We start from the raw sequence: 25,747 nt of genomic DNA on the forward strand, positions 1-25,747 counted from the left end.
TTGAGATTTCACGATAGGGATGAAACTGCTTTCTACCAGAGTTGGAGGCATGGGAAGAAGCCAGTTGGCAGACAGGAGCACACCTTGGGGCCTGTGGGAGCTTCTTGCTTTTTCCTCCCTTCCTATGACCAGCAAAGTCACCATGGTGTTTTTAGATTGTGCAGCACCTTAATTAGCACCCTAATGTTCGAAGAGATTTTTCACGTGACTGGAAGAGGTACGTTTGCTTTGCTGTAGGATCCCTACAGCTGTCTCTGGTAAGGTCAAGGGGCTGTCTCTCATCAGTGACTTTTCAGACAGATCCTTTTGTCCCTGAGGGGAATGAAACTCCTACTTCCAGGCCCTTTCTTTCCTGGGTCCTATATATATCCAGTTGGCCTCCACCTTACTATGTAGTGGGAAATAACCTTGAAAGTCACATCCTCCTGCCTCTACCTCTCATCCCACCAAGGAGTATAGGCGTGGGTGACCACACCCTGTTTGTTTAGTTCCTGGGGATCTGAACCCAGGGTCTCATGCTTGCTAACTGAACATTGCACCGCTGAGCTGCACCCTCGGCCCAGGAAAACCACTCCAACGATGCTGTTATCATCTTGAGTTTGGACCAGAGGCAAAGCACACTGAAAGGATCAAGAGGACATTACTAGTGCTAGCTTGTGTTCAGCTCTATGACAGAGGTACAGGCTGCCTTTGCTGTACTTTTCTCCTCATCTAGTCTCCAGAACCAAGGAACATCAACCTGGGTTTATTTTTCTGTACTCAGTCCTCATGATTCAGTAATGTCTTAGCCTTGTTAGCCAGCATTTACTGTCACTGAAGCCAACAGGTGTTAGACATACACAGCCAAGCATAGGCAGTTACTGCCCTGGGAATGGATGTGCTGCCGTCCACACCACCTCTGTTAGACTTCTGGCAAGTTTTACAGGTTCTCGTATAGGTGAGGATAAGTTACTTTAAATGCCCTGTAATAGTAATAATAATCCCAGTACCTGCTACTCTGTAGTTTCTATTACAGACTCGCTTCGTACATATAAATCCCACCATGGTCTGGGTCTAGACCACAGTGGGTGCCGGGCCTCAGAGCTGCGGTCCCAAGTACTGGGCTGCTGCCATACCCAGCCTCTCCCCATGCCACCCTATGAACTGTGAATTCTGTTAGAAGCTTTTCTGATGTAATGACTATTCCTGCTGTGGTGGGGTGCTGGGGAGTGAGGGTGGTAGTAGGAATTACACATTTAACCAAGGCTTCGGCTCCTTCATCCAGTGAGGTCTGCGCAGAGCCGAGCCTCTGCTTATCCTGAGCTTGGATAGGTCAGATCACCTGCAGGGCCTGTCAGACATCACTGAGCTCTATCTTTAGTGGTGATTCAGGGGTATAGCCAGTATAGGCCCAACCCAGAGTGGTGCTTCTTTGCTAGCTGAGGATCCAGTAGGACTTGAGGGCCTTGTTTTCCCTGCCCCAGACAGTTTCTTGGGTCAGGCAAGGAGATACCGCCATAATATCAGCTTAGACCTGTCTCTGAAGAAAAACCTCATTCTTAAAGAGTTGGGAGTGCTCGAACTTGGTTGTTTTTGTTGTACTAGGGATTGAACTCAGGACCTTGCGCATGCTAGGCAAGTACTCTTCCACTGAACTACATACCAAGCCTGGGAGTGTGTAAACGTGGAGCAGGTGCTGGGTGATAGGTGATCTGTACAGCCCTAGTGACCAGGAGGTTTATCAGGGCATGGATGGCTCTGAGACCAGAGAGACACTCGGTGGTTCAATTTAGTCTTTAAAAATTAGTGTTATTATTATTTATGACATGTAATTATTTTAGTGTGTATAAGTGTTTTGCCTGCTTGTATGTGGCTCTGCACCATATGTCTGCGGCACCTGAGGAGGCCAGGGGAGGGCAGCGCATCTGGAGCTGAAGTCGGAAGTGGTGATGAGCTGCCTTTTTGGGTGCTGGGAGTGAAACCTGAGTCCCCTAGAAGAATGTGGCCTGTGCTCGTAACTGCTGGGCCACCTCTCTAACCCCAAGTTTCACCTTTATAACGTTAGTTTATCATTATTGTATGTGGTAGGTTTGTGGCTCTGTGTGTTGACTGGCATGTGTGGAGGTCAGAGGGCAACTTCGTTGACTCGGTTCTTCCTCCGTGTGATTTTGGGGGACTGGACTCAGGTCATCAGGTTTGTACGGCAAGTGCTGTACTCACTGAGCCATCTTACCTGCCTGATGTTCAGTTTTGAGCCTGGATGTGGGGGACCCCAAGCTGGTTGTTCTTTGTCATACTGTGTGTAGGTGGCCTTGTTGCCGAACCAGAATTGTGTCCTGTGGCTTTGGTCGGTTTCTACGGTCTTGTCCTATAGATGGAGATGGTGGGCGGGGTCCTGTCCCTATGGAGCTTAGGCTACATATTAGGAGATTTTGGGGGCTGGTGATTTGGCTCACTAGATAAAGGCAACATGAGTGCGATCCCCGGGACTCGTGTAGTGAAAGGAGAACTGACTCCAGCAAGTTGTCCTCCGACCTCCACGCTCACACAGTGGCAAGCATGTGGCCCCTAAAACAAACAAATAATAAATGTAATTTAAAAACGTTAAGGAAATTTGAGTGGGTGCTGGTGCTTTGACCTGGAGAAAGTGTTTTTTTCCCTCTCTTTCGAGCCTTTCATAACTCGCCAAGGGTGTGGTTATCAAGAGCAGCTGAGGGTTGCTGCAGAAGCAGTGGACTCCGCCCCTGGTGGGTGATCTGTTGCTCCCCTTCCTCTGGACCTTAGGACTCAGGTATGGGGCACCTCTGTGGGTTTCTTTAGTGGGAGGCAGCAGGCCAAGGCTGTCAGGGAGCCAGAGAACTTCTCTGTACCTGGGTGTTCCAGTGATGGCGTGTTTTAGGCAGAGGTGAAAACTGCGGATGGTGTTCAGTGTTTGTCAGCAGGAAGCGTGGCAACCTCTGCCTTCATTTTCATCCTGTGCACCTTAGGCATATTAATCACTTAAGGAATGTTTGTCTAACCTATCCGCCAGCTTTAAGCTTGGAGGCACAGAAAACAAGCCACTGGTCTAACCCAGTAGTCACCTTCCATTTCTGGAAGAACAGACTCTTATTAGACTCCCTCCCCCCAGTGAGGGCTGTTGTCCATGAGGGCACTTGAAGGAATCAGTGTTCCCTCTAGGGACTCTTGTTTTTAAACAAAATCCCAAATATTCTATTTTACCAATAAAGACTCAAAAGCTCAGAGAGCCAGAGAAAGCACCCAGCTGACCTTCCTACTCAGCAGACCTCTCAGAAGGGAAAAGCCCTTCCCCTTCTCCACACTGTCTTAAAAACTCTTCAAACTGAATGTCCCTCCTTTCCACTTCCTATGCCTCTGTCTATCCATCCTCTGGATATCCTCTCATTCTCTGTTTTGTTTTTCTTTCCCTATGCTCACTCTCTGTCAACTGACCGCGTGCTGTGACTTTTTACTTATGGTTGACTTTATTTAGTCTTACTTACAGAAAACCCTTGGATTAAGGGTGCTTGCTGGGAATGAGCCACACCACAATTCAAGAGAAACAGGTTTTTCTACTACACAGTCTCTGGTTTCATAGTGTGATCAAATATCCTGCAACAAGAATCCTGAAGACTTTCTCAGGGCGAGACTACCTTGGAGGATATGATCTAAGACAATGATGGGCCAGAGGCAGATGGGGATTCGACTAGCTGCTGAGTTATTTGTCCCTCCTGGGCTCTATTTAAGCCTAATTCTCATGGTGGCACCCCAAAGATGGATTTGGAGTCACTGAATGCTTCTATTTGTTCCTCCTAGCAGTGTGGCCATATTGGATAAGTCCCCACTTTTCCCTATTACCAGTCTCTCTCTTTTTTCCCTATTACTAGTCTCTTTAACTAGGGCAGGAGAAGAGGGAGGCAGCTGAGCCCAGGTTGCGGCTGACCCAGCTAGGACATTTGTCCTAATGATAAATGGCAATGAGTGGCCGCTGGGCAGTAGCTCAGGTATCTCCTGCTGTGCCCTCAGGTGGCCCTCTGACACGAGAATGGTCATGACCTTTCTTTTTCAGGCTAAAAGTCCTGTTAGCTCTGCAGGTTTGGTTCCCTTTCTCCACCCACTCTGACCTCCATTTTCCTTTGCTTGTTTACTGAGTTAATTTCATCCTAGCTGGAGTGGTGGATCTACGTGACACCAGAGTCCAAGGAGAAAGGCTAAGGTTTTCTGTTGTGGAGTGTCCACCAAAGAGGACTGCAAGGACATGGGTTTAAGCCAATAGAAAGGCTTTTATTAGCTGGCTGGTGACTACACTGGGTGTTTGGAAATCCTAGCGTAGCTCTGAGCCTTTCTCAGGGTGAGCTTTTAAGCACAAAAAACATTCTGGGTTGACATACTTCAGTTAACTAGAATAGTTAGCCAGAAGAACTACAGAAACCAAAAGGCAAGGTTAATCATTTAGAGACTTTCCAGAACAATGGACTTTATTGGATTTTAATGGATTTTGTTTTAGTTTTAGCAGGTGGTACTGTCTGTGTGCTGAGTTTTACAGCCTGAATGGCACTTCTATCATTGAGTCAGTTGTGCTAAGGTCTGTGGACCTTTTACATTTCTGCTCTTAGAGTGAAAAGCCCTTTATTCGATGATCGATCTATCTTCACTGCTCACTGACTGCTGAGAAAATTGACAAGCGACACAGCACCTGGACATTCTTGGTGCCTTAATACTTTCCTTCCTTCCTTCCTTCCTTCCTTCCTTCCTTCCTTCCTTCCTTCCTTCCTTCCTTCCTCCCTCCCTCCCTCCCTCCCTCCCTCCCTCCCTCCCTCCTTCCCTTTCTTCCTTTCTTTTTCAGACAGGGTTTCTCTGTGTAGCTTTGGGTGTCCTGGACTCACGTTGTAGACCAGGCTGGCCTCAAACTCACAGAATCCGCCTGCCTCTGCCTCCCTGACTGCTGGGGTTACACGTGTGTGACATCTGGGGGTGCCTTAGTTCCTGATTTGTGTTTTGTTTTGTTTGAGAGAGGTTTTCTTGTAGCCTGGGCTGACCTCGTACTCTTGGTGTAGCCTGTGTTCCTGATCCTTTAGTCTCTGCTTTCCTAGTGCTGACATTACGGCGTGTGCCACTTCTTTATCTGGCTTTGGTGTTTTTCTTTTCCTTTAACAAAATTGTTATTATTATTATTGTTGTTTTGCCTGCATGTATGTCTGTGTATCAAGTGTATGCCTGGTATATATGGAGGCCAGAAGTGGATGTTGGAGATCCTCTGGAGTTACAGAAGGTTATAAACTATTATGTCAGTACTGTAGATCCTGGAATTTAAACCCATTTCTTCTGGAAGATCAGCTAATGCTTTTAACTAGTTAGCTATTTCTTCAGCCCATGGTGACATACTTTTTAAAAATGATTTATTTATTCACTTTACATCACTATTGCAGCCATCTCCCTTCCCTGCTCCCAATCCCACCCTCCCACCCTCTTCCCCCTTTCTTCCTTTTCTTCTCCTCAGAAAAGTGGAGCTGCCTCCCCCCAACCCACACTGGCATATCAAGTTGCATCAGGACTAAGCACATTCTCTTCCCCCGAGGCCAGCTAGGGCTGAAACAGAGTCCAAAAGCAAGCAACAGAGTCTATGTCAAAGAAAACTCCCTCTCTCTGGTTGCTAGAGGACCTTCATGAAGACCAAGCTGTCCATCAGGTACATAGGTGTAGGACATGTTGGTCCAGTCTATACATGCTGTTTGGCTGGTGGTTGAGTCTCTGTGAGCCCCCATGGTCCTTGGTTGGTTGACTCTGTTGGTTTTCTTGTGGACCTCTTGTCCCCTCTGGGTCCGGCTATCCTTCTCCCAACTCTTCCATAAGACTCCCTGAGCTCTGCCTAATGTTTGGCTGTGAGTCTCAGTATCTGTTTCGATTCACTGCTGGGTGGAGTCTCTCAGAGGATGACTATGCTAGGTTCCTGTCTACAATCACAGCAGAGTTTCATTAATAGTGTCGGGGACTGGCTTCCTCTCATGGGGTGAGTCTCAAGTCGGGCCAGTCATTGGTTGGCCGTTCCTCAATCTCTGCTCCATCTTTATCCCTACAGAGTAAATTTTGGGTGGAAGGTTTTATGGGTGGATTGGTGGGTGCAGCAAATTTTATTTATTTGTTTGTTTATTTATTTTTTTTTGAGACAGGGTTTCTCTGTGTGGCCCTGACTGTACTGGTCTAACTTTGTAGACCAGGCTAGCCTCAAGCTCACAGAGATCCGCCTGCCTTTGCGTCCCAGAGTGCTGGGATTAAAGGGGTGCACCACCACTGCCCCGGCTGGCGCTGTAATTTTTTTAAGGCTCCTTAAAGGAGCCATTTCTGGAGAAAACTAGTTAAGTTTACTCTGCGCTCCACTCTATTGCAGACTAAGAAACATTTTGTGGAGTCTCGGAGCACTTGAAGTTTGTGAATTGAGAACCATTCTTTTTATACTTAGACAAAAATTATTTTAGTAGTGTGGTTTTTGTTGTTGTTTTACAGAATCAGTATCAAATAGCAGTAAGTTATTCCTTAATTATCAGAATTGGCTGGGTGTGGTAACTCATGCCTATACTTCTAGCCCTTAGGAGGTAGAGGCAGGAGGATCAGAAGTTAAAGGCCTGTTTCAACTACAGAATGAGTTTGAGGCCAGCCTGGTCTGCATGAGACCCTGTATCACCTCCCATTCTCAAAACATTATCAGTTATATAGACTTGATGCCTCGACTAAGTAGGGCTGAAATCAACCCAATGTCCTGGGCTTGCTTAGGTTTCATTGTGGGAAACCTATTCTGTTGTCTCTCATGATTAGCTCTGAAGAGATGAGCTGTCCTTTAGAAAAAGTTTCTGGCCTGGCAGTGGTGGCATGTGCCTTTAATCCCAGCACTTGGGAGGCAGAGGTAGGCAGACCTCTGCGAGCTCAAGGCCAGCCTGGTCTACACAGTTCCAGTACAGCCATAGCTACACAAAGAAAAAGAAAAAAGTAAAAAGTTTCTGTATCATTTTCTGGAGGCTAGAAATGAATTTGTCAGTGTTCTCTAAACATCTCCACAGTGTCTGTCAGGATACCATTCTGATGGCCCCATTTCAACTTTATTCTCTTTGTTTTTGTTTTGTTTTTCAGACAGGGCTTTTCTTTCACTGTCCTAGAACTCCCAGATATTTGCCTGCCTCATCCTCCTGAGTGCTGGGATTAAAGTGGGATTCACCACTAAACTTGGTTTGCTTGAAATTAAAAAAAAAAAAGACATTTGTTTATTTTTTTAATATGCATTGGTATTTGCCTGCATGTGTGTGTGAGAGAGGGTGTTGGATCCCCAGGAACTGGAATTATAGACAGTTGTGAGGTGCCATGTGGGTGCTGGGGATTGAACTCAGGTCCTCTTGAAGAGCAGCCAATGCTCTTAACTGCTGAGCCCATTTCACCAGCCCCATTTCTTTAATTTTTTTAAAAAGATTTAAACAATTTTTATGTCTGAGTATTTTTTGCTTGTATGTGTGTGTTACCTGAAAGCGAAAGAGGCCAGGAGAGGATATTAGATCCCGTGGAACTGAAGTTACAGATTGTTGGGAACTGCTTTGTGGGTGTTGGGAATCTATCCATGTATTTATCCATGTATTTATCCATCCATCCATCCATCCATCCATCCATCCATCCATCCTTCCATCCTTCCTTCCATCCATCCATCCGTATGTGTGTATTTATATGTTTGGGTCTGTGTTATGCTGTGTGCATGAAGGTATCATTGAAGTCCAGAAGGAACGGGGATCTCCCGGAGCGAGAGTTAGAGAGAGAGAAGGTGAGGTGGCAAGGTAGCTCAGTGGATAAAGCTGCTTGCCAAGCCCGACAAACCGAGTTTGCTCTCCAGGCCCCAGGCGGTGGGAGGAGAGAACTGACTCCTGAATGTTCTCTGACTTCCACGTGGCGCTGTTGCACGTGTACACACACACAAGATAGAATTTTAAAAGTGAAAATTTAAGGGAGGTGCTGGATTTAGCTGCATTTTCAGCCCTGCTGGTAAGAGAAACCCCGTTTGCTATTTTAGGGCAAGTGCTGACTGCTTTGTAGCTTAGTTCTGCTGAAGGACAGGGACAGCTGGGGACCTTTCAACACCTGGGTGCAGATGGCTTCTCCAACATGTGATTAGCCTCTTTCTGGCCCTTTTCCACGTGAGGCAATGCTTCATCCCTGTGAAGTCAGATTAGTTGATCCTCACAGGCAGTCAGCATGGTGTGTCCCTGCCTGGCGATTCAGGAAGCTATTTTTATACCGTGAAAAGCTGAGCTGCAAATGAGCACATTCAGTGTTGGAAAACCTTCCAGCATTTAGCCTACCTGTCTCACTTTCAAGCTTAAGTTAGGAATAAATACATGATGCCTCTTAAGTTGCCAAGAAAATAGACATCAAATTTGCTCTAATGATGTCATTTCCCCCACCAGCACCCCGTAACTTCTGTGCAGTTAGTTGTCTTTGTTTTGTGTTTACAGGGCCTGTCATTTTTTTTATTACATTTTATTTATTTTATTTATTGTGCTAGTGGTACACACATATATATAGGAGTCAGAGGACAACCTTTAGGAGTTTTTTTGTTTTTTTTGTTTTTTTTTCCTTCCTTCATGTGGGATTCATGAGCTGTGGTTGCCTTGTTTGGGCACAAGATCCTTTACTACTGAGCCACATGGTTGAGCCTCCTAGTCAGGTTTTAAAAAAGTAAATGTTTCTACTTATCTGGAGAAATCTCTTCAAAGGCTCTTGGTTTTCTTCTATCTAGTTTGTTTGTTTGCTTGGGACAGTTTCTCTCTCTCTCTTTTTTTTTTAAAGATTTATTTATTATGCGTACAGTGTTCTATCTGCAAGAGGGCACCAGATATCATTATAGATGGTTGTGAGTCACCATGCGGTTGCTGGGAATTGAACTCAGGACCTCTGGAAGAGTAGTCATTGCTCTTAACCTCTGAGCCATCTCTCCAGCCCTGTTGTTGTTTTTTTTGAGACAGGGTTTCCCACCTTGTAGACCAGGCTGGCCTTGAACTCAGCAATCACCACCTTGAACTTGCACCACCGCCTGGTTTTGGGACAGTCTTACTTTGTATCCTTGGCCCTTGAGGGATCCTTCATGTACTGGCTAGTTTTATGTCTACTTGACAAAAGCTGGAGTCATTTGGGAAAAGGGACTCTCAGCTAAGGACACGCCTCAACGGAGGCGTAGGCAAGCCTGTAGTTCATTTCCCGGGTGCTGTAGGAAAGCAGACTGAGCAAGCTGTGGAAAGTGAGTGAGTGAGCAAGCCGTGGAAAGTGAGTGAGTGAGCAAGCCGTGGAAAGTGAGTGAGTGAGCAAGCCGTGGAAAGTGAGTGAGTGAGCAGCAGCACCCCTCCACGGCCCCTGCATCTGCCCTGACTCCCCTGGATGATGGACTACAGCTCCAAGATGAAACCAGCCCTTTCAAAGCAAGTTGATTTTGGTCATGTCTCATCACAGCAGTAGAAACCTATCTGTCAATAAACTACACCACGGGAGTGGAGGTCTGAGAGGAATCAACAGATGGGAGATCTGATGTGATCAGAACACCTTAGAGGTGCTAGTCCCTTCCGGTCCTTGGTGGGCGCCAGGTTGGTGCAGCACAGGGTGTCTGTGACGCCATCTGAAGAACAGCAGGACAATCTGCTGTGTGCATGCTTAACTGCCTTGGCAGCTTGTCTGAAGGAAGAGTGGGTGCAACAGGATGGGCTGGCTGCAGGCTTTGTGGTGTTTGCGTGCCGTGGTGTGGGCTCGCGTATGCATGCAAGTGTGTGTGTATTCACTCTGTAGTTGAGGATGGCCCTGAGCTTCCTGGTTCTTCTGTCCCTGCCTCCCCAGTGCTGGGATTATGGGCCTACATTATCATACCTGGTTTTCTAGAACCCTGCTCATCTAACCTAGGCGTTGTGCACTCCAGGCAGACACTGCTGACTGAGCTGCCCGTACTCCAGCTCTTCAGAGCAGTCTTTTGAAACAGCCCACAGTGGAGTGTCTCTACTGCCCATGCCGATACAGTGAGGGAGTTTAAGGATAGGAAAAGAGGGTCCTCAGGGACTCTCAGCTTCTGATAAAATATGTCTTATGGAAGATTTTGATTCACTCATCACAGTATTCGAACATGAGGATGGTTTTTCCTTGCACTGTGATTTCCATGGCTAGGAGTATATTTACTTGTTCTGGTCCCTTCATTCTCAGATTAGTGAGCTGTGTTTTGGCCTCTCTAGTAGAAATGGTGTGAGTTCTGTTGATTTCCTGTTCAGGAGCCAGTGGCATTCATGTGGCTTAGAGTAGCTTTCTCTCCTTCAGAGTCTGACTGTCCTCTTGTGGAGTGCTGGGGTTTGTTTTTTAATACTTTGCTTTCCCCCCCCCCTCTGGTTTATGTTCTTGGCTGATTTTTCATCTGTGCTACATTTTGCAGGAAGGGGTACAGCGTCACCTCTCAGTCTCATACTTTTCTAAGATGCCTACTAAATGTAGCACTCTGGATTTGAATAAATTAGATCATTCCCACATCCTCAGGTCCATGGAAGTCGCTTTGTTCCTCACATTATGAAGAAAATTAAAGTTTAAAAATGTTTTATAGTCACTGTGTTCGGGTGTGTATGTGTGTCTGTGTGTGTGTTTCTTGGCACAGGTATAGAGCTTAGAGGACACTTACAAGTGTTGGTTCTCTTTTATCATGGGTGTTTAGTGCCTTTATCTGCTGAATTATCTGGGTGGCTGATTAGTTTAAGTCTCTCCACGCAGCCCAGGCTAGCCTCAACCTCTTCTATTATTATTGTTTTTTTTAAGGTAGGGACCCTGTGGGTATGGTCACACATTCCAGCACTCAGATGGAAGAGGCAGGAGGATCTCTCGGAGTTGAGACTAGCCTGGTCTACATCGTTTGTGCCTGGCTGTGTAGTAAGAGCATATCTTTTTCTTTTCTTTGAGAGGGTGTCAGATCCTCTGGCACTAGAGGTCCCGAAGGTTGTGAGCTACAGTGCAGGTGCTGAGAACTGAGCCTGGGTCCTCTGCAAGGTCAGGCAGGGTTCTCAGTCACTGAGCCATCCATCTCTCCAGTCCTCAACTAGAAGAATTTTTTATGTGTACTTTTCAGGGCTGTGTATGGCAGTGTCCTGTTCTGAACCTATAGAGATCCTCCGGCCCCTGTGCTTCTTTAATCACAGAAATGAACATGCAGAGGCAGGATCTCTAAAGGTTTGGGGCCTGGTCTACATAACAGAGCAACTCTGTTGGAAGTAAATGAATATAACAAGAAGCAGTAGGTAAGTAATAAAATAAAAATGTCCAAAAGCCATGAAAAAGGGTATATTCTCATTCCTTCTTGGTCATTCTAATGTATATAAAAGGGCTTGTTCCTGGTTAATGATTTGCTTGAAAGTGTTTGGCTAGGGTGTCAGAATGAATAACAGAGAACTTGGTGTTCTGTGAGGAGCTTTGTTGTTGATATTCTCAATTTTTTCAAGGACAGAGTGACAGGTGTAGTTCTGGATTGGATAGTCCTTCAGGAAGCAGCAGGATTCTGCAGACTTCTGTACTTAGGAAGTAAGGAGGAAGGCATTTAATAACCTCTACTCATTTGTAGCCAAGAAAACAATTTTCAGAACTAGACTGCTCCACAGTTAAGAGCACTGCCTGCTCTTCCAGGGAACCCAGGTTCAATTCCTAGCACTCACATCATGGCTTACGATGGTCTGTAGTTCCACTTCCAGTGCTCATTCATACATGTAGGCAAAACACCCATATACATACTTCAGATTTCTTTTTAAAAATTATTTGGAACCAGGTGTGGTGGCACACACCTTTAATCCAAGGGGGAGGCAGAAGCAGGCAGATCTCTGTGAGTTTGAGGCCAGCCTGGTCTACAAAGTAAGTGCAGGACAGCCAAGGCTACACAGAGAAACCCTGTGTCAAAAAAACAAAAACCAAACCAAACCAAAAATCAGTTGGTAAGTAGACTACCAAGCTCAGTATCAATACTACCACTCAGAGCCCCTTGGTTACCATCTCGAGGAGATTAGCTTAAGAGCCTTGCACTGTTGGGGCCAGTCATTCCGTTTTGAGTCTGACCTGAAATTGTATGTAACATGGTGACTGCGCTGGGCGCTGTGGCCTGATTTTATCAGGGTCTCATGTGCTCTTAAGTCAGGATTCTTTTTGTTGTTATTATTGGTTTTTCGAGACGAGGTTTCTCTGTGTAGCTATGGCTGTCTTGGAACTCGCTCTGTAGACCAGGTTGGCCTCGAACCCACAGCAATTTACCTGTCTCTGCTTCCCAAGTGCTGGGATTAAAGGTATGTACCACCACTGCCCAGCGAGTCTGGATTCTTGGGATGATGTTCTGCCTTTTGGATCTGGGGCATGTGATGGACACGCTTTGATGTTCTGCTGGAGTCCCCAGAGGAGGTAGCTGTGTCTCTGCTACTGTCTGCCTCTTTCCTATTTTACACATGCCCACCGTTCAGAGTTCTGCCATGCCCCCCTACTAGGTACCCTTGCATCTGTACTGAACCCATCGCTCCTTGCTCTTGTAGCTTTGCCATTGGTTGAGTCTGACCATCCTTGGTGCTGGCTTTATTGTCTTCTTCTTTCATCCTGTGTCCCTATCGGCAGGTGAGCTCTGTTCTTGCTCTTCTGTTTTAGGCTGTCTGCCCCTTGCTGTTTATTGGATCTCTGAAGTACCTCTCCTTCCTTCGCTTCTGTTGGGGGTCCTAGTGGTTTGATATTTCTGTTTTCATTTGGTTCACCTGAGGTTCTGTAGATGCAGCCATAAAGTGGAGTGGTAGGAGGAGGAGCAGAGATGATACTTGATGCTTGTCAGAAGTTCCCTGGCCTCCAGGCCTGGCCCCCCTCCTCACAGCCTGTGCAGTATCCTCTTCTTGCGCAGGCCGGCACTGGAATCTAGTTCGCCTGCTACACTCTTGGGTGGGGCTTCTGTGAGCTATTCTTGTGGTTTGCTGCTCTGTCGTGTGCCAGCTGCCTGGCAGAGGAGGCGCTGGCACTGTCTGGCCTTTGTGCATTGCCAGGCATGACCTCGGCCAGAATCAGGGCAGCTGCAGGGTTGAAACACTTATCCATCCCTAACTCATACAGTATCATAAGTCACTGTTCTGTTGCTGTGAGGAGACGCCGTGACCGAGGCAACCCTTATAAAAGAAAGCATTTAATTTGGGGCTTGCTTACAGTTTCAGAGGTTTAGTCCATGATCACCATGGTGGGGAGCGTGACAGCAAGCAGGCAGACATGATGCTGGAGGAGCTGAGAGTTCTCTGGCCCGATCCTCAGGCAGCAGGAAGGGAGAGAGGGAGACAGGGCCTGGCACCCGATCTTGAAGCCTCAAAGCCCACCCCCAGTGGTACACTTCCTCCAACAAGGCCACACCTCTCTGAGTATGGGGGTGGGGTAGTCTTCTCTAAGCCACAGCAATCCACTGTCGTGAGGGTTTCCTTTGTCGTATTTCCGACACACTGAGCGTAGCTCTCTCCTTAGTTAATGTTCCACCCTCCATCCTGTCCCCCTTCCTCATTCTGAAATTTTTATTTATAGGAGATACATACCTATATAAAGTGGGGAGTGGTGGGCCCTCCCCAGCCTCAGCAACTCTGTCCTGCAAATTCAGCTGTTTCGCTACTTACCCCACAGATAGGTAATTTAATATTACATGTACTTAACATAGTATCTATTTAATATAGTCTAAATATTTGGTTGATATTCAATATTAGAAAACAATATCTAATATTAAATAAATATAGATATTAGGTAGAAAATATATTTTTAAGTATAAGAATTAATAATATATACTTATTTAATTTTGACATACAGGGTCTCATATATCCCAGGCTGGCCTCAACTCCCTTTGTAGCCATGGATGACCTTAAATTCTTTCTGATTCTCCTGCCCCCGCCTCCCCAAGTGCTATCATTAAAGGTGTGCACCACCACTCCTGGTTGGGCGTGAGACCTGGGACTTCCTGACTGCTAGGCCAGGACTGACTGAAGTAACTTAAGATACATCAGTAAGTCTGTCTAGAAACTAGTGCTCTAAAATACTGCCAGATCTGTAAAAATGAACAGTAGCTCTGTGTCACCCATCTTCAGTGAGTACTCAAATTCCCAGCTGCCTTTAGGGGTGTGGATGGCGGCTGCAGGTTAACGGGTATCATTCTCAGCCGTGCCCCACCTTTTTTCTCTCTCCCAGACAGTCTCCCCGAGCCTAGAGCTTGCTGATTCAGCTGGACTGGCTGGCCAGTAATCCCCCGGGTTCCTTCGGTCTCTGATTCTCATGCTGGAATTATAGGTGCATGCGGCTGTGCTCTGCAGTTTTGTGAAATCCGGGTGTGGGAGGTGAGACTCAGGTTCCGTGGCCGGCCCCCTCTCCTTCCTCTGAGCCGGCTCTCCGGGGTCTTTTTTGTGGTTTTCAGTTGTACTTGTTTGGGTCCATATCCATGACAGTACCGTGTGTCTCTGAGAGTGACTTGTCTTCATGAAATCAGCAGTTGCTTTTCTGTCTGTCACACTTCTCAAGGGCTGACTCTGTGTTCCTAGGATGTGCTCAGGTGTTCTTTGCTCTCTCTGAATGCAGTTACCTGGCTACAATACCTGGCTCTGAGTCCTAGCTCTGGACTACTGTTTTAAGGTGGGCCCTTAGAGTTCTGTCACTCTGGTGTCACTAGGGTCAGGACAGCACCACCTGCTGTTCGATAGTGGTGTGTTGTGTTTTCAGGTCAGGCTGGCTGCCTGGGTCCTTTTGTTTATCTGGTTTTCATACCGTGAATTGGGAGGTTCAGCTCTCACCTAATTAGGCCCCGGGCCTGAAATACACTTGATGTCTTTGTTGTAGTTGTCATTCTTGTCTAAACTCTTGTTCTGAAAGGTTCTGGAAGGAAGCCTCTGAGTCCTGGTGATGTGCTACTTTTGAATCACCGCTCTGTTCTCGGACGTGTATCTGGGCTCCACACTCAGCTGGCACATTTCCAGTATCACACCATGGCTACAGCTAAGAATTTTCTTCCAGGCCTCCTAATGCTTGGTAGATTTCTCTCACACAGTGCTCTTAAAGGAATTCCAAACCATAACTACAGCTACAAAAACTTAGCCACAGTCCCTCCTCTCCCTTTCCTCCCCCTTTCTTCTGAAACAGAGTCATGTAACCCAGACTGGCCTTGACTTTGCTCTGGAGCTGAGGATTTTGGAGGACTTTGAGCTCCTGGTCCTCTCAGTGCTGGGATTTCAGTGTTTTCTCCCCAGGTCCACAATTGGTTCTACTGTTTTTTTTTCCTTTAGCTTTTTGAGAAGGGGGTTTCTCTGGGTAGCCCTGACTGTCCTGGACTCACTTTGTAGACTAGGCTGGTCTTGAACTCACAGAGATCCACCTGTCTCTGCCTCCCAGGTGCTGGGATTACAGGCATGCACCACTGTGCCCAGTCTACTTTTGACTTTCCATTTTTTAAAATTCACATTTATTTTATTTGCATTGGTGTGGGATCCCCTGGAACTGTTACAGGCAGTTGTGAGCTGCCATGCGGGTCCTGGGGATTGAACCCAGGTCCTCTGCAAGAGCAGCTGGTCCTCTTAACCACTGAGCCATCCCTCCAGCCCCTCTTTTTCTTTTTTAAATTAACTCTGTTTCAATTTGTTTTTCTGATACTGGGGAATGAACATGCTAGGCAAGTAGTCTACCAGTGAGCCACATTCGCAGGCAGCTTTTTAAATTAATTAATTCTGTATCATGTATGTGCATGTGCACGATCTCAGATATTCATATGTCATAGTATGTGTGTGGCAGTTACGCGACATATCTTGTGGATTGCCTCTGCTACCTTGATCTAGGAATAAACTTGTGTCAGACCTTTTATGCAAGCAAAGACCTCTACCTGCTCAGCCATTTCACTAGCACATCTTTTTAGTTTGACACAGGCTCTTCGTAAGTTGATCAGCATGGCCTTGTATTTGTATACTTTTGGTCTCTGCCTCTGGAGTAGCTGTAATTACAAGCCTTCGCCCAGCTTTTTTTCTTTTTCTTTCATATATATGTATATATATCTGAATTATATATATATATATATATATATATATATATATATATATATATAATTCTGAATTCATAGTGCCACTACAATTCAAGTTCAGAATTGTGCTGTGATCTGAATGTGTTCATGGTACTGAGCCGTGAGTTCATTAGGCGGTGAGGCCTGACGTAGCCCTTAGGAAGGCAGTAGAGTTGCCCCTCACTACCCTGCCCTCTGGAGATATAGCTCTCACCAGACACTTGTTGCAGGCACTGCCGTGTTGAGGCCCCACCCTGGAGTATGAGAGATAGGCTTCTGCTCTTGTAGATTGCCTAGGCTGTGGTACATGGTGTTTGCCTAATGGCTTCAGTTGTTTTTAATCATCTTTTAATCCTTTTTTTTTTCCCCCAGACGGTTTCTGTGTAGCCCTGGCTGTCCTGGACTCACTCTGTTGACCAGGCCGGCCTTGAACTCAGAGATCCACCTGCTTCTACCTCCCAAGTGCCAGGATTAAAGGTATGCATCACCACCAACTGCCTTTTAATTCTTTCTTCAAGGATCTCGGCTTTTGGCGGCACTCTGTGGAATTAGAATATCTGGTACTTGACATTGCTTTCCAAAAGCTTAGTGATAATCCAGCTGTCTCTTATGAAGTCACTTGATTCTTGTGTGGCTGATCAAATGAATTTTTTCCTTTGAAGTCCAAAGACTTCACAGACTAAAAGTCTTGGAGTAGGTAGGGCTCTGATGTTTTTAGGTACTTAATTTTGTACTTGCAGTTTAGAGTTAAGTTTTTAAAAATTTTTTCTTTTCTTTCTTTCTTATTTTATTTTATTTATTTATTTTTATCGAGACTGGGTTTCTCTGTGTAGCCTTGGCTATCCTGGACTCACTTTGTAGACCAGGCTGGCCTTGAACTCATAGCAATCCACCTGCCTCTGCCTCCTGAGCTCTGGGATTATAGGCCTGCGCCACCACGTCTGGCTGATTTCATTTGGCGAGTGCATGCATGCATGTGTGTCACATGTGTGCGAGCCCCTGAGAGGACAGAAGAATCAGATCCCCTGGAGCTGGAGTTCAAGGTGTTTGTGATCTGGTGTGTGTGCAGGGAACTGACCTCACCACCTTGGATGAACGAGGGCATTCTCAACCATTGTGCTATTTCTCCAGCCCCTTTAGTTTTAACTTCTAATCACACACACTTGTGAATGTGGCTAAGTGCTTGTGAGTGTAGGTGCTGGCAGATGCCACAGGATTCCCAAGAGCTAGTGTTACACATGGTTGTGAGCCATGTGACGTGGTGCTGTGAACTGAATTTGGGTCTCTTACAAGATCGATATGCTATTGTAACCACTGGTCCATCTCCCCAGGCCTAATTGGGTTTTGTTTTGTTTTGTTTTTTTTCCTGTTTTTCTTTTTTGGTTTTTTTGAGACAAGGCTTTTCTGTATAACAAGGCCCTGCCTGGGACTCACAGAGATCCGCCTGCCTCTGCCTCCTGAGTGCTGCTCTTTTTTAATCCTAGGGAGATTTTTCTTGAGTTTTATTTTCAGTATTTGTCTGTGTCTTTGCTTTAGTTTTCATCTCTGGGGCTTCTATTGTAATAACTTGTTTTCTTCGCGTCAAGAGTGACTTAAAATTAAAAAATTTTTGTTGTATATGTTTCTGTGCTGGGGTTGGCATGTGAATACCGTAGGTTCGTGTGTGCAGTGTGTGCCATGGCCTGTATGTGCAGGTCAGAACAACTTGAGGGGGGTGGTTCCATCTTTGTACTGTGGAGATCAAATTCAGGCCCCCAGGATTGGTGACAAGCGTTTTTACACACTGAGCCATTTTGCTAGCAGAGTTGTCTTTTTCTCTTGATTTCTTTTTGTTCCTTTATTACCTTTGGGAGCTTCAGAATCCGACGTGCGTACCACAGACTGCCGCTGGCGTGTGTGCAGTTCAGGGTTTTCTAGTGAGACTGGTGCAGCTGTGGCTGTGGTGTGGTTCCTACACTCCTACATTCCAGAAAGTGCCTCACGGTTTCCTCACCGCTCTGCGGTTCTTCCCCGTGCAGTCATTCGAGTGAGCGTCATCACCTTGCGTTTTTAATTTGTGTCTCCTGTGGGGCTCTGAGGATAAGAACATGGAGCATCTTTTTATATGCTTACCAGACATTTATATACGTGTGTGTATGCGCAGTTGTGTGTTAGCTTTTTTCCTTTTTTTTCTTTGTTTCTTTCTTTCTTTCTTTTTTTTTTTTTGCTTGTTTGTTTTGTTTTTAGAGACAGGGTTTTTCTGTGCACCCTTGGCCGTCCCGGAACTTACTCTGTAGACCAGGCTGGCCTTGAACTCACAGAGACTCGTCTGCCTCTGTCTCCTGAGTGCTGGGATCAAGGGCATGCGTCACCGTTACCCAGCTGTGTGTGTGTGTGTTTTCAAGACAGGGTTTCACTGTATTGCCCGGCCTAACTTAGAACTCCTGGGCTTGCCAGGCCACCGTGGTGCACGCCTTTAATTCCAGGACAGGGAAAAAACCAAAACCAAACAAAAACAAAGAACAGAAGAGCCCCTGAGCTCAAGCAGCTATCCCACCTCAGTTTCCCAACAGTGCAGACTATAGGTGTGTATTAGCACACCTAATTTTTTTTGTTTATTTATTTGTGTGTACATGTTTGTGCATGTATGTGTGTATGTGGTTATATGTGCACATGTGTATGGAGCCTAGATGTTGACTTTAGTTATCTTCCTTACTCACTCTCTTCCTCACTCCCTCCAGTTCCCCCTACTCTCTGTTTTGTTTTGACATGGATGTGCTGCTGTGTGTATGTGTGCATATACATCCATGTGGAGGCCAGTGGAGGTCCGCGGGGGTCCAGTGTCCTGCTCTATTACTCTTCACCCTAGTCCCTTGAGACAGACTCTCACACTGATGCTGGCAGCCAACAAGCCGGTGATCCTCCCATCTGCTCGCCCACATGCAGCACTGGGGTTAACAAAATGTGTGTGCCCTCATGTCCAGCTTTTTAACATGGGGTACCAGGGCTTTAAAGTCGGGTCCTCATGCTTGCACCTATAGAGTCATTTCCCTGGCTCACCACCGCCTGGCCCAAGACAGGGTCTCTTACTGAACCTAGAGCTCTCTAATTTGCCTAGACTGGCTGGCCAGTGAGCCCCAGGGGTCCTCCTGTTTCTGCTTTCCCAGTACTGGGATTACAGGGATGCACTGCTATGCCTTGCTTTGGATGCGGGTGCCGGGTGCTAGGGATGGAACTCATGTCCTCAGGCTTGCATAGCAAGCACTTAAACAACTAAGTCCTCTTTCCACCTGTTTGTAAACAATGTGTCACTATTTATGGATTTTTCTTCTCCATTTATTTATTTATCCATTCATTTATTTATCTGTCTATCCATTCATTCGTCTGTTTATTTATTTATTTATTTTTGAAGCAGGGTTTTTCTGTATAGCCTATCCTGGACTCACTTTGTAGACCAGGCTGGCCTTGAACTCACGGAGATCCTCCTGCTTCTGCCTCCCAAGTGCAGGGGATTTCGGGTGTGCACCACCTCGCCTGGCTTGCTTTTTCCTTTTAAATTGGGATTTATTTGTATATTCTACTTCACGTCCTTTATACAGGATGTGCAAATACTTTCATCTATTCTTTGCACTGTCTTTTGAGTTTATTAATGTCTTCTGAAGCAAGTAGTTTTAGTGTTGTTCCCTGTCTTTGATGGGTCTCTGTAGCTCAGACTGGCCTTAAACTCATTGTGTAGCCCAGGCTTGTGTTGAGTTAGTTGGTCCTTTTTTACTGTAGTATGGCCTCGGGAGGCCATCAGCCAGCCCGTACTGCTTGTCAAAGTTTTATATTTTGATGAGGTTCAATTTATCCTTGACAGTGTAATTATGTCTTCTTTCCAAAAAGCTGTGCCAGCTTTTTGGCTCATGCCTGTAATCCCTGCACTGAGGGAGGCGGAGGCAGGTGGATCTCTGTGAGTTCAGGACCAGCCTGGTCTACAGGGTGAGTCCAGGACATCCAAGGTTACACAGAGAAACCCTGTCTCAAAAAACAAAATAAAACAAAAACACAAAACGCTGTGTCAATTGTAGCATGTGTGCGTGAGTTATCTTTCTGCCTTTTCAGAGAGTGATATCAAGGGTCTGTGTGGCTCAGTTATTTTCCGCTAAGGCGCTGTCACTGCTGAGAAAGCTCATCTCAGTAGAACATGCTGAAACAGTCCTTAAAACTTCCAACTCCTGATTTTCCCACCCAGGGGAGCCCAGTTGTCATCTTAGAACCAGGATGTCATTCCTAAGGTTAGCACTCAGTGTCACTGGCAGATTTCTCCAGGCTGGCTCTCCACGCTGTGGCTGCAGAGTTCACAGTGGCTGCCTCTGTTTCTTTGGTTGGAGGTGTCCGTGACTCTTGAGCTCTGAACTGTGTGAGCAGCTACTGCTTTGTGGATGGGAGAAGGGGTCAGTACCCATTGCGCCCTGCCAACTGCGAAGGCTGTAGGTAACACTTTCTCCTTTGGACTTTGCAGGTGAAGGACTTAACCCAGTACCTGGACCCGAGTGGGCTTGGCGTGATCAGTTTTGAAGACTTCCACCAAGGCATTGTGGCCATCAGAAATGGAGGTAGGTCAGTTGGCTCCTCCCTGTGCCCCACCACCTCACCTTTCTCCTCAGTGTTCCGTGACTGTCCATTCGTCCCCAGCCACTATATAGCCCTGGTAGGTCTGAACTCACAGAGATCTACCTGCCTCTGCTTCTCAAGTGCTGGGATTAAAGGTGTGCATTGTAACACACAGCTTAGCCTGTTACTTCTTGGACTCCCAAAACATCCAGTGTCCAAGATGTTCTCCTCTTACCAGTTTGTTCTGGAAACCCTGCCCTCCATGATCGAATGCCTCTAACTGGTTATTTACGATGTAGAAAGCTACTTAACTTCTCCAAAAGAAAAAAAAAAAAAACAAAGAAAGTATAGAGTTATGTATTTTCCACCCGTTCTGTCCCGAGAACAGCTTGCTGTGTGTGCTGCATCGTCTGTGGTCCACCTTTTCAGTGGAATGTACTCAGCTTGTTATCCCTCTGCACTTCCCACTAATGCTCTGGTGTGTGTCCTATCATCATCCAGAGTTCAGCTTTTGTTCACCGGCCTTTTTTTTTTTTTTTAAGCAAATCTAGCTATTGTGAAATACACAAATCCTATGTGTGGCAGTTTGAGTTGTGACAGATTCCTGATCTTGATTTTTTTTTTTTTTAAAGATTTGTCTTATTTATTTATTACATATATATCAGAAGAGGGCACCAGATCTCATCATAAAAGGTTGTGAGCCACCATGTGGTTGCTGGGAATTGAACTCAGGACCTCTGAAAGAGCAGCCAGTGCTCTTAACCGATGAGTCATCTCTCCAGCCCCAGATTCCTGATCTTGATTCTCTAATCTCTGATGAGCCTGTCATGGCAACTCCCTCCCACCTTTTTATCAACCCTATGCTGTTTCCTGTCACTGTACATTAATTCTTTAGTTTTCACATACATGTGTGTTCTATACATATATGACTTCTTTCCCTCAGTATGCTTCTTGGATCCACCTTGTGGTTTGCACATGGCTGTGGTTGTTTTCAAAATGTGGAATGGTGGCCTACAGTGCTACTGCATCTTGCTTGTCTCACTTTTGGGATGTTTGAGTAAAGTTTTGAAGGATGTTGTGTATACAGGCTTTTGTGTGGATGCATATGTGCCTAGCCTCTGGGTATATCTTCGGCGTCTTCACTGTGGATATGCCGTTTTACCCTCACCAGATAGCCCATCTACTGTCCTTTTGACTCAGCTTTTGCAACTATGAAAAGAACAGTTCATTTGTCTGTCACCTGCCAGAAGGTGGGCTTGATGGTGATGGAGTATGTTAGCGGCAGGCTTTTGCTCTTTTCACGCATGAAGTCTTGCCTGAGAGGGTCCATGGTTACCAGGTGAGAGGAGGTTTGAGGATGCTTTTGGACCTTAGGTCTCAGCATCTGTCTTACATTCCTGACAGTGTCACTTAGGACTGAGTCCTCAAATGGTTTTAGAGAAGTTGCTGTGTTCTGTCACCTATGCTACTCCTTGATTCTTTTTCACACATAAAGCTGGTATGGACACCAGCCTTTAGGGATAATATTGAGCCGGCATCAAGATGAGACCAGTGGACGGTGACAAGAGGACGGTGGGCAGAAAACAGCAGCTGAGACTCCCTTGCAGGCCAGCCTTTCCTAGGGAGGAACAGCAAAGAGAAGGGAAAGCTTGATTACTGGGTGAGGGACAGCACTCGACAGAGAGCCAGGCTGTGTGCTGGGGAATGGACCAGGACAGAGGGCCGGCCATATTGATGGTCCAGTCACTTTCACAGTGAAGAGGACGTGGGAGAGGTGGCAAGTGAGTGAACAAAGCTGAGCACAGGGGCCTTGTAGGGGGTGAGGTGAATTTCCTGAGATAGATGAGGTAGAGAACAGCTAGGAAAAATGCATGGTCCCCAGACTGAGCCCTTTGTGTCGACTGTTAGCCTGATCTGTAAGTGATAGATTGCAAGTAGTTAGATTTTAAGGTTTTGTTTTTTTTTTCCAGTTGTATGTATTTATGTGTGTATGAATGTGGGTGTGTGTCTGTGGTTTCAGGTACCTGTGCAGGCCAGAAGAGGGCACCAGAGCCCCTAGAGTTCAGTCCTTCATGATTTCTTTACTTGTCAGTGATACCTTGATATTTAAGTATATTAAAATCTTGTCTTAAACCAGGAATGGTGATACCTGCCTATAATCTGAGTATTTGGGAGGCTGAGGCAGGAGGATTGCCAAGAGCTTGAGTCTAGCCTGGTCTGTATAGTGAGTTCTTCATAGTGGGTTACAGTGTGTGACTCTGCCTCAAAGATTACCCCCCACCCCCTATACCCTGAAACTCATGGGAAGTATATTTGGAAATGTGGTGGGAAGTGAGACAGCAGGCTTAGAGGCAAGCGTGGTTAGGTTGCTTATCACCGTCAGCCTTTCACATGGTTCATCTAGCCATGGGCACATGTGATAAGTTCACACAAAACATGTAACAGCTGTCACTCTGAATGTTTTGTTGAAAACGGGCAGTTCTTTGCTCATTATAGCCATCGTAAGTAATGTCCCGTTTCCTTTGGAACCACAGAGCACAGAGCACTGAGCTGATCACGGCTCTCTGGTCCGCCTGCCAGGCAGTGGTGTCGGCTTTGCACCATCTCAGCGGTATCCTCCTGTCACCACAGGTGGGAGGGAGGTGTGTTGTTGGTACTCTCTCAACCGGGGGTGCTCTCCATGCCCTGTCAGAGTGAGTCAGGGTGGGCCGATTGGTTTACTCAGGTTTGGGTAGTCGACTGCTGGAGGAGCAGCTGGCACTGTGGGTAGGTAGGAAGAATCTATGTAGCAAGAGATGCCTGTGTGAGAAGATTTCTCCATGGCTGCTAGTTAGTATGTCCTGCTGGACTCGAGTTAATGTGCAGTGGTGAGCTCTTTGCTGTGGGGTGTCCTTGTATCTTAACTTAGAAAGTCCCATTCTCTGGCCTTCTGTGCTCTTCAAGGTCATCGCCTTGTCTGTCTGTAGGAGGGCTTGCTAGATGGTGCCTGTGGCTGCCTTCTGATTTAGGTGGGTGTTGGTGTAATGACCAAAGGAACATGTAGATGTTTTTAATCTCTGATGACAAGTGTCTGAAAATGTCTTGTTACCCCAGTTCTACCCCAGTGTGCCAGATGGGACTCATTCGTGAACGTCTTGTGTGCCCATGCCTTCTTGGGATGATCTGTAGCCGCGGTAGTGCCTCCTGTCCTTTCCACAAGGGAGGCACTTCCTGGCCTGTGTCTGAGAAGGGGACAAGCTGGTCTCAGTGAAGCTAACAACTTCTCCTGTCTCTACGCAGCCCACTCTCTTCTGCCGCCTTCTGTGAGGAGCCATTTCCTGGCCTGCCTTTTGGTGGATTCCCCCTGGTATACCCAAACCCTGTCTACCCTGGAGCTGTTCCTGTCCATTTTCCTGGGGTTCTGTTTTGTTATTGGTTTGGCTTTCTTTTCATGTAATTTTTTTTGTTTTGGTTTTGAGACAGGGTCTCACTACCTAGCCCTGGCTGGCCTGAAACTTGCTGTGTAGACCAGTCTTGCCTCGAATTCACAGAGATCCACCTGCCCTACTTCCTGAATGGTAGAATTAGTGTGTGTCCCAGCACGCCCAGCCTTAGGTTGGTTGGTTTTGAGACCAATGTAGCCCAGATTGACCTCAGACTTGCTATGTAGCTAAGTATGATGCTACATTTTTGATCCTTCTGTCTCTGTCTAGACAGAGTACTAGAATTACAGCTGAGCTTCACCATTCCCACCTGGGCTGTTTCACTTGAGACAGGGCCTTGGTTATTCACCGTGTAGCCCGTGGTGGCTGTGAACTCACAGCAATTCCACTTTAGCCTCCAAGAGGTCAGATGACAGGTATGGCAAACCCACCTCTGAAAACATTACTTTGTAGAGTTGAAGCAGATAGATATAGTATAACTGTAGGCCCACCACTCTCTTTTTTTTTTTTTTTTTTTTTTTTGAGACAGGGTTTCTCTGTGTAGCCCTGGCTGTCCTGGATCTTGATCTGTACACCAGGCTGGCCTCGAACTCATGAGATCCACCTGCCTCCATGCCCCACTCCCCCATGCTGAGATTAAAGGCATGCACCACTGCACCTGGCCTGGGGTTTGTTTTTTTTTAATCTAATCATTTTTCCATTCTTTTTCATTAATATTTTTACATTAACTTAATTAGAAATATAAATCTCCCAGCTAGTTGTTAGAAGTAGTTTGGATACTTCAGGGTCTCAGTCTGATGCCCCTTTAGGAGGGCACTGCTTTGAGTTTCACTTGTACAGACCAGACCCTGGACCTGGAGGATGGGATGGGCCTTCTTAGTGGGGGTGAGCCGTAGGTTGCTGCAGAGATAAGGTTAGATGAGGCAGGCCTGTGAGAAGTGTTTGGAGACTAGAACAGATTTTTTTTTGCCTTTGGTGCTGGATTTCTAGTGGGAAACAGACAGATGATAAGGTGGGAGACTAGGGGCTGTGGGGTTGCACCAGGCAGAGGGTGTGTGTGGGGGCTGTGCCTGGTATGTTTGCAGGGGAGCTGGGATCAGAAGGTGGAGGAATGAGCAATGGAGATATCATCTCTCTAGTGGTGTAGTGGGAGGACTCGGCCTTTTCTGCGATAGAGCGAGTGAGCCTTATGATTCTACTCTAGCCTAAGCCATGGAGAGTGCTCAGAGTAACAGTCCTCTGCCTCAGCCGTTCTGCCAGGACATCGAGGGAAATGCCCAGTGCACCTGCTGACTAGGGCAGTGGCTTTGCTTTTCTGCCTCTGTAATTTTGGGGTTTCATTTACATTTGATTAGGAAGACCCAGTGAGACTAGACTAAAACATGAAGTAGAGAGGGTTTTGAATTATTTCGTAGCATTTAGAATAAAGGAAGTTGTGCGTTTCCAGTGACGTTCACGTCAGGTCTTACTGAAATATACAGATGCAGCTAAGACAGCCCGTATTGCCCGTCAGCCTCATGCCACACTGGGGAGCGGCATAGTAAACCACACAATATATTGACCCAGTTTACAGGGAAGTGCAAGACGCCTGCTGTCACAGCCACAAGCACTATTCCAGGAATAGAATGAGACAGGGAACTGTTACAAATAGGCCATGGCGCATGCACCCCTAGATCTGGAAGGACAAGATAAATGCACATTA

General features: G+C 46.4%; 1 protein-coding gene across 2 annotated transcripts in view; it reads left to right on the forward strand.

Moving 5' to 3' along the window:
* Positions 1 to 25,747, forward strand: part of Rab11fip3 (RAB11 family interacting protein 3) — a 78,613-nt gene that overhangs the window by 14,923 nt on the left and 37,943 nt on the right. For both annotated transcript variants that reach the window (XM_060363924.1, XM_060363925.1), the window contains exon 2: positions 20,532 to 20,625. In XM_060363924.1, the coding sequence (XP_060219907.1) occupies positions 20,532 to 20,625 (94 nt within the window). The remainder of the gene's footprint in view (positions 1 to 20,531; positions 20,626 to 25,747) is intronic.

Source organism: Meriones unguiculatus, chromosome 11, assembly GCF_030254825.1.
Source record: "Meriones unguiculatus strain TT.TT164.6M chromosome 11, Bangor_MerUng_6.1, whole genome shotgun sequence".
In the NCBI taxonomy this organism is placed as follows: domain Eukaryota; kingdom Metazoa; phylum Chordata; class Mammalia; order Rodentia; family Muridae; genus Meriones; species Meriones unguiculatus.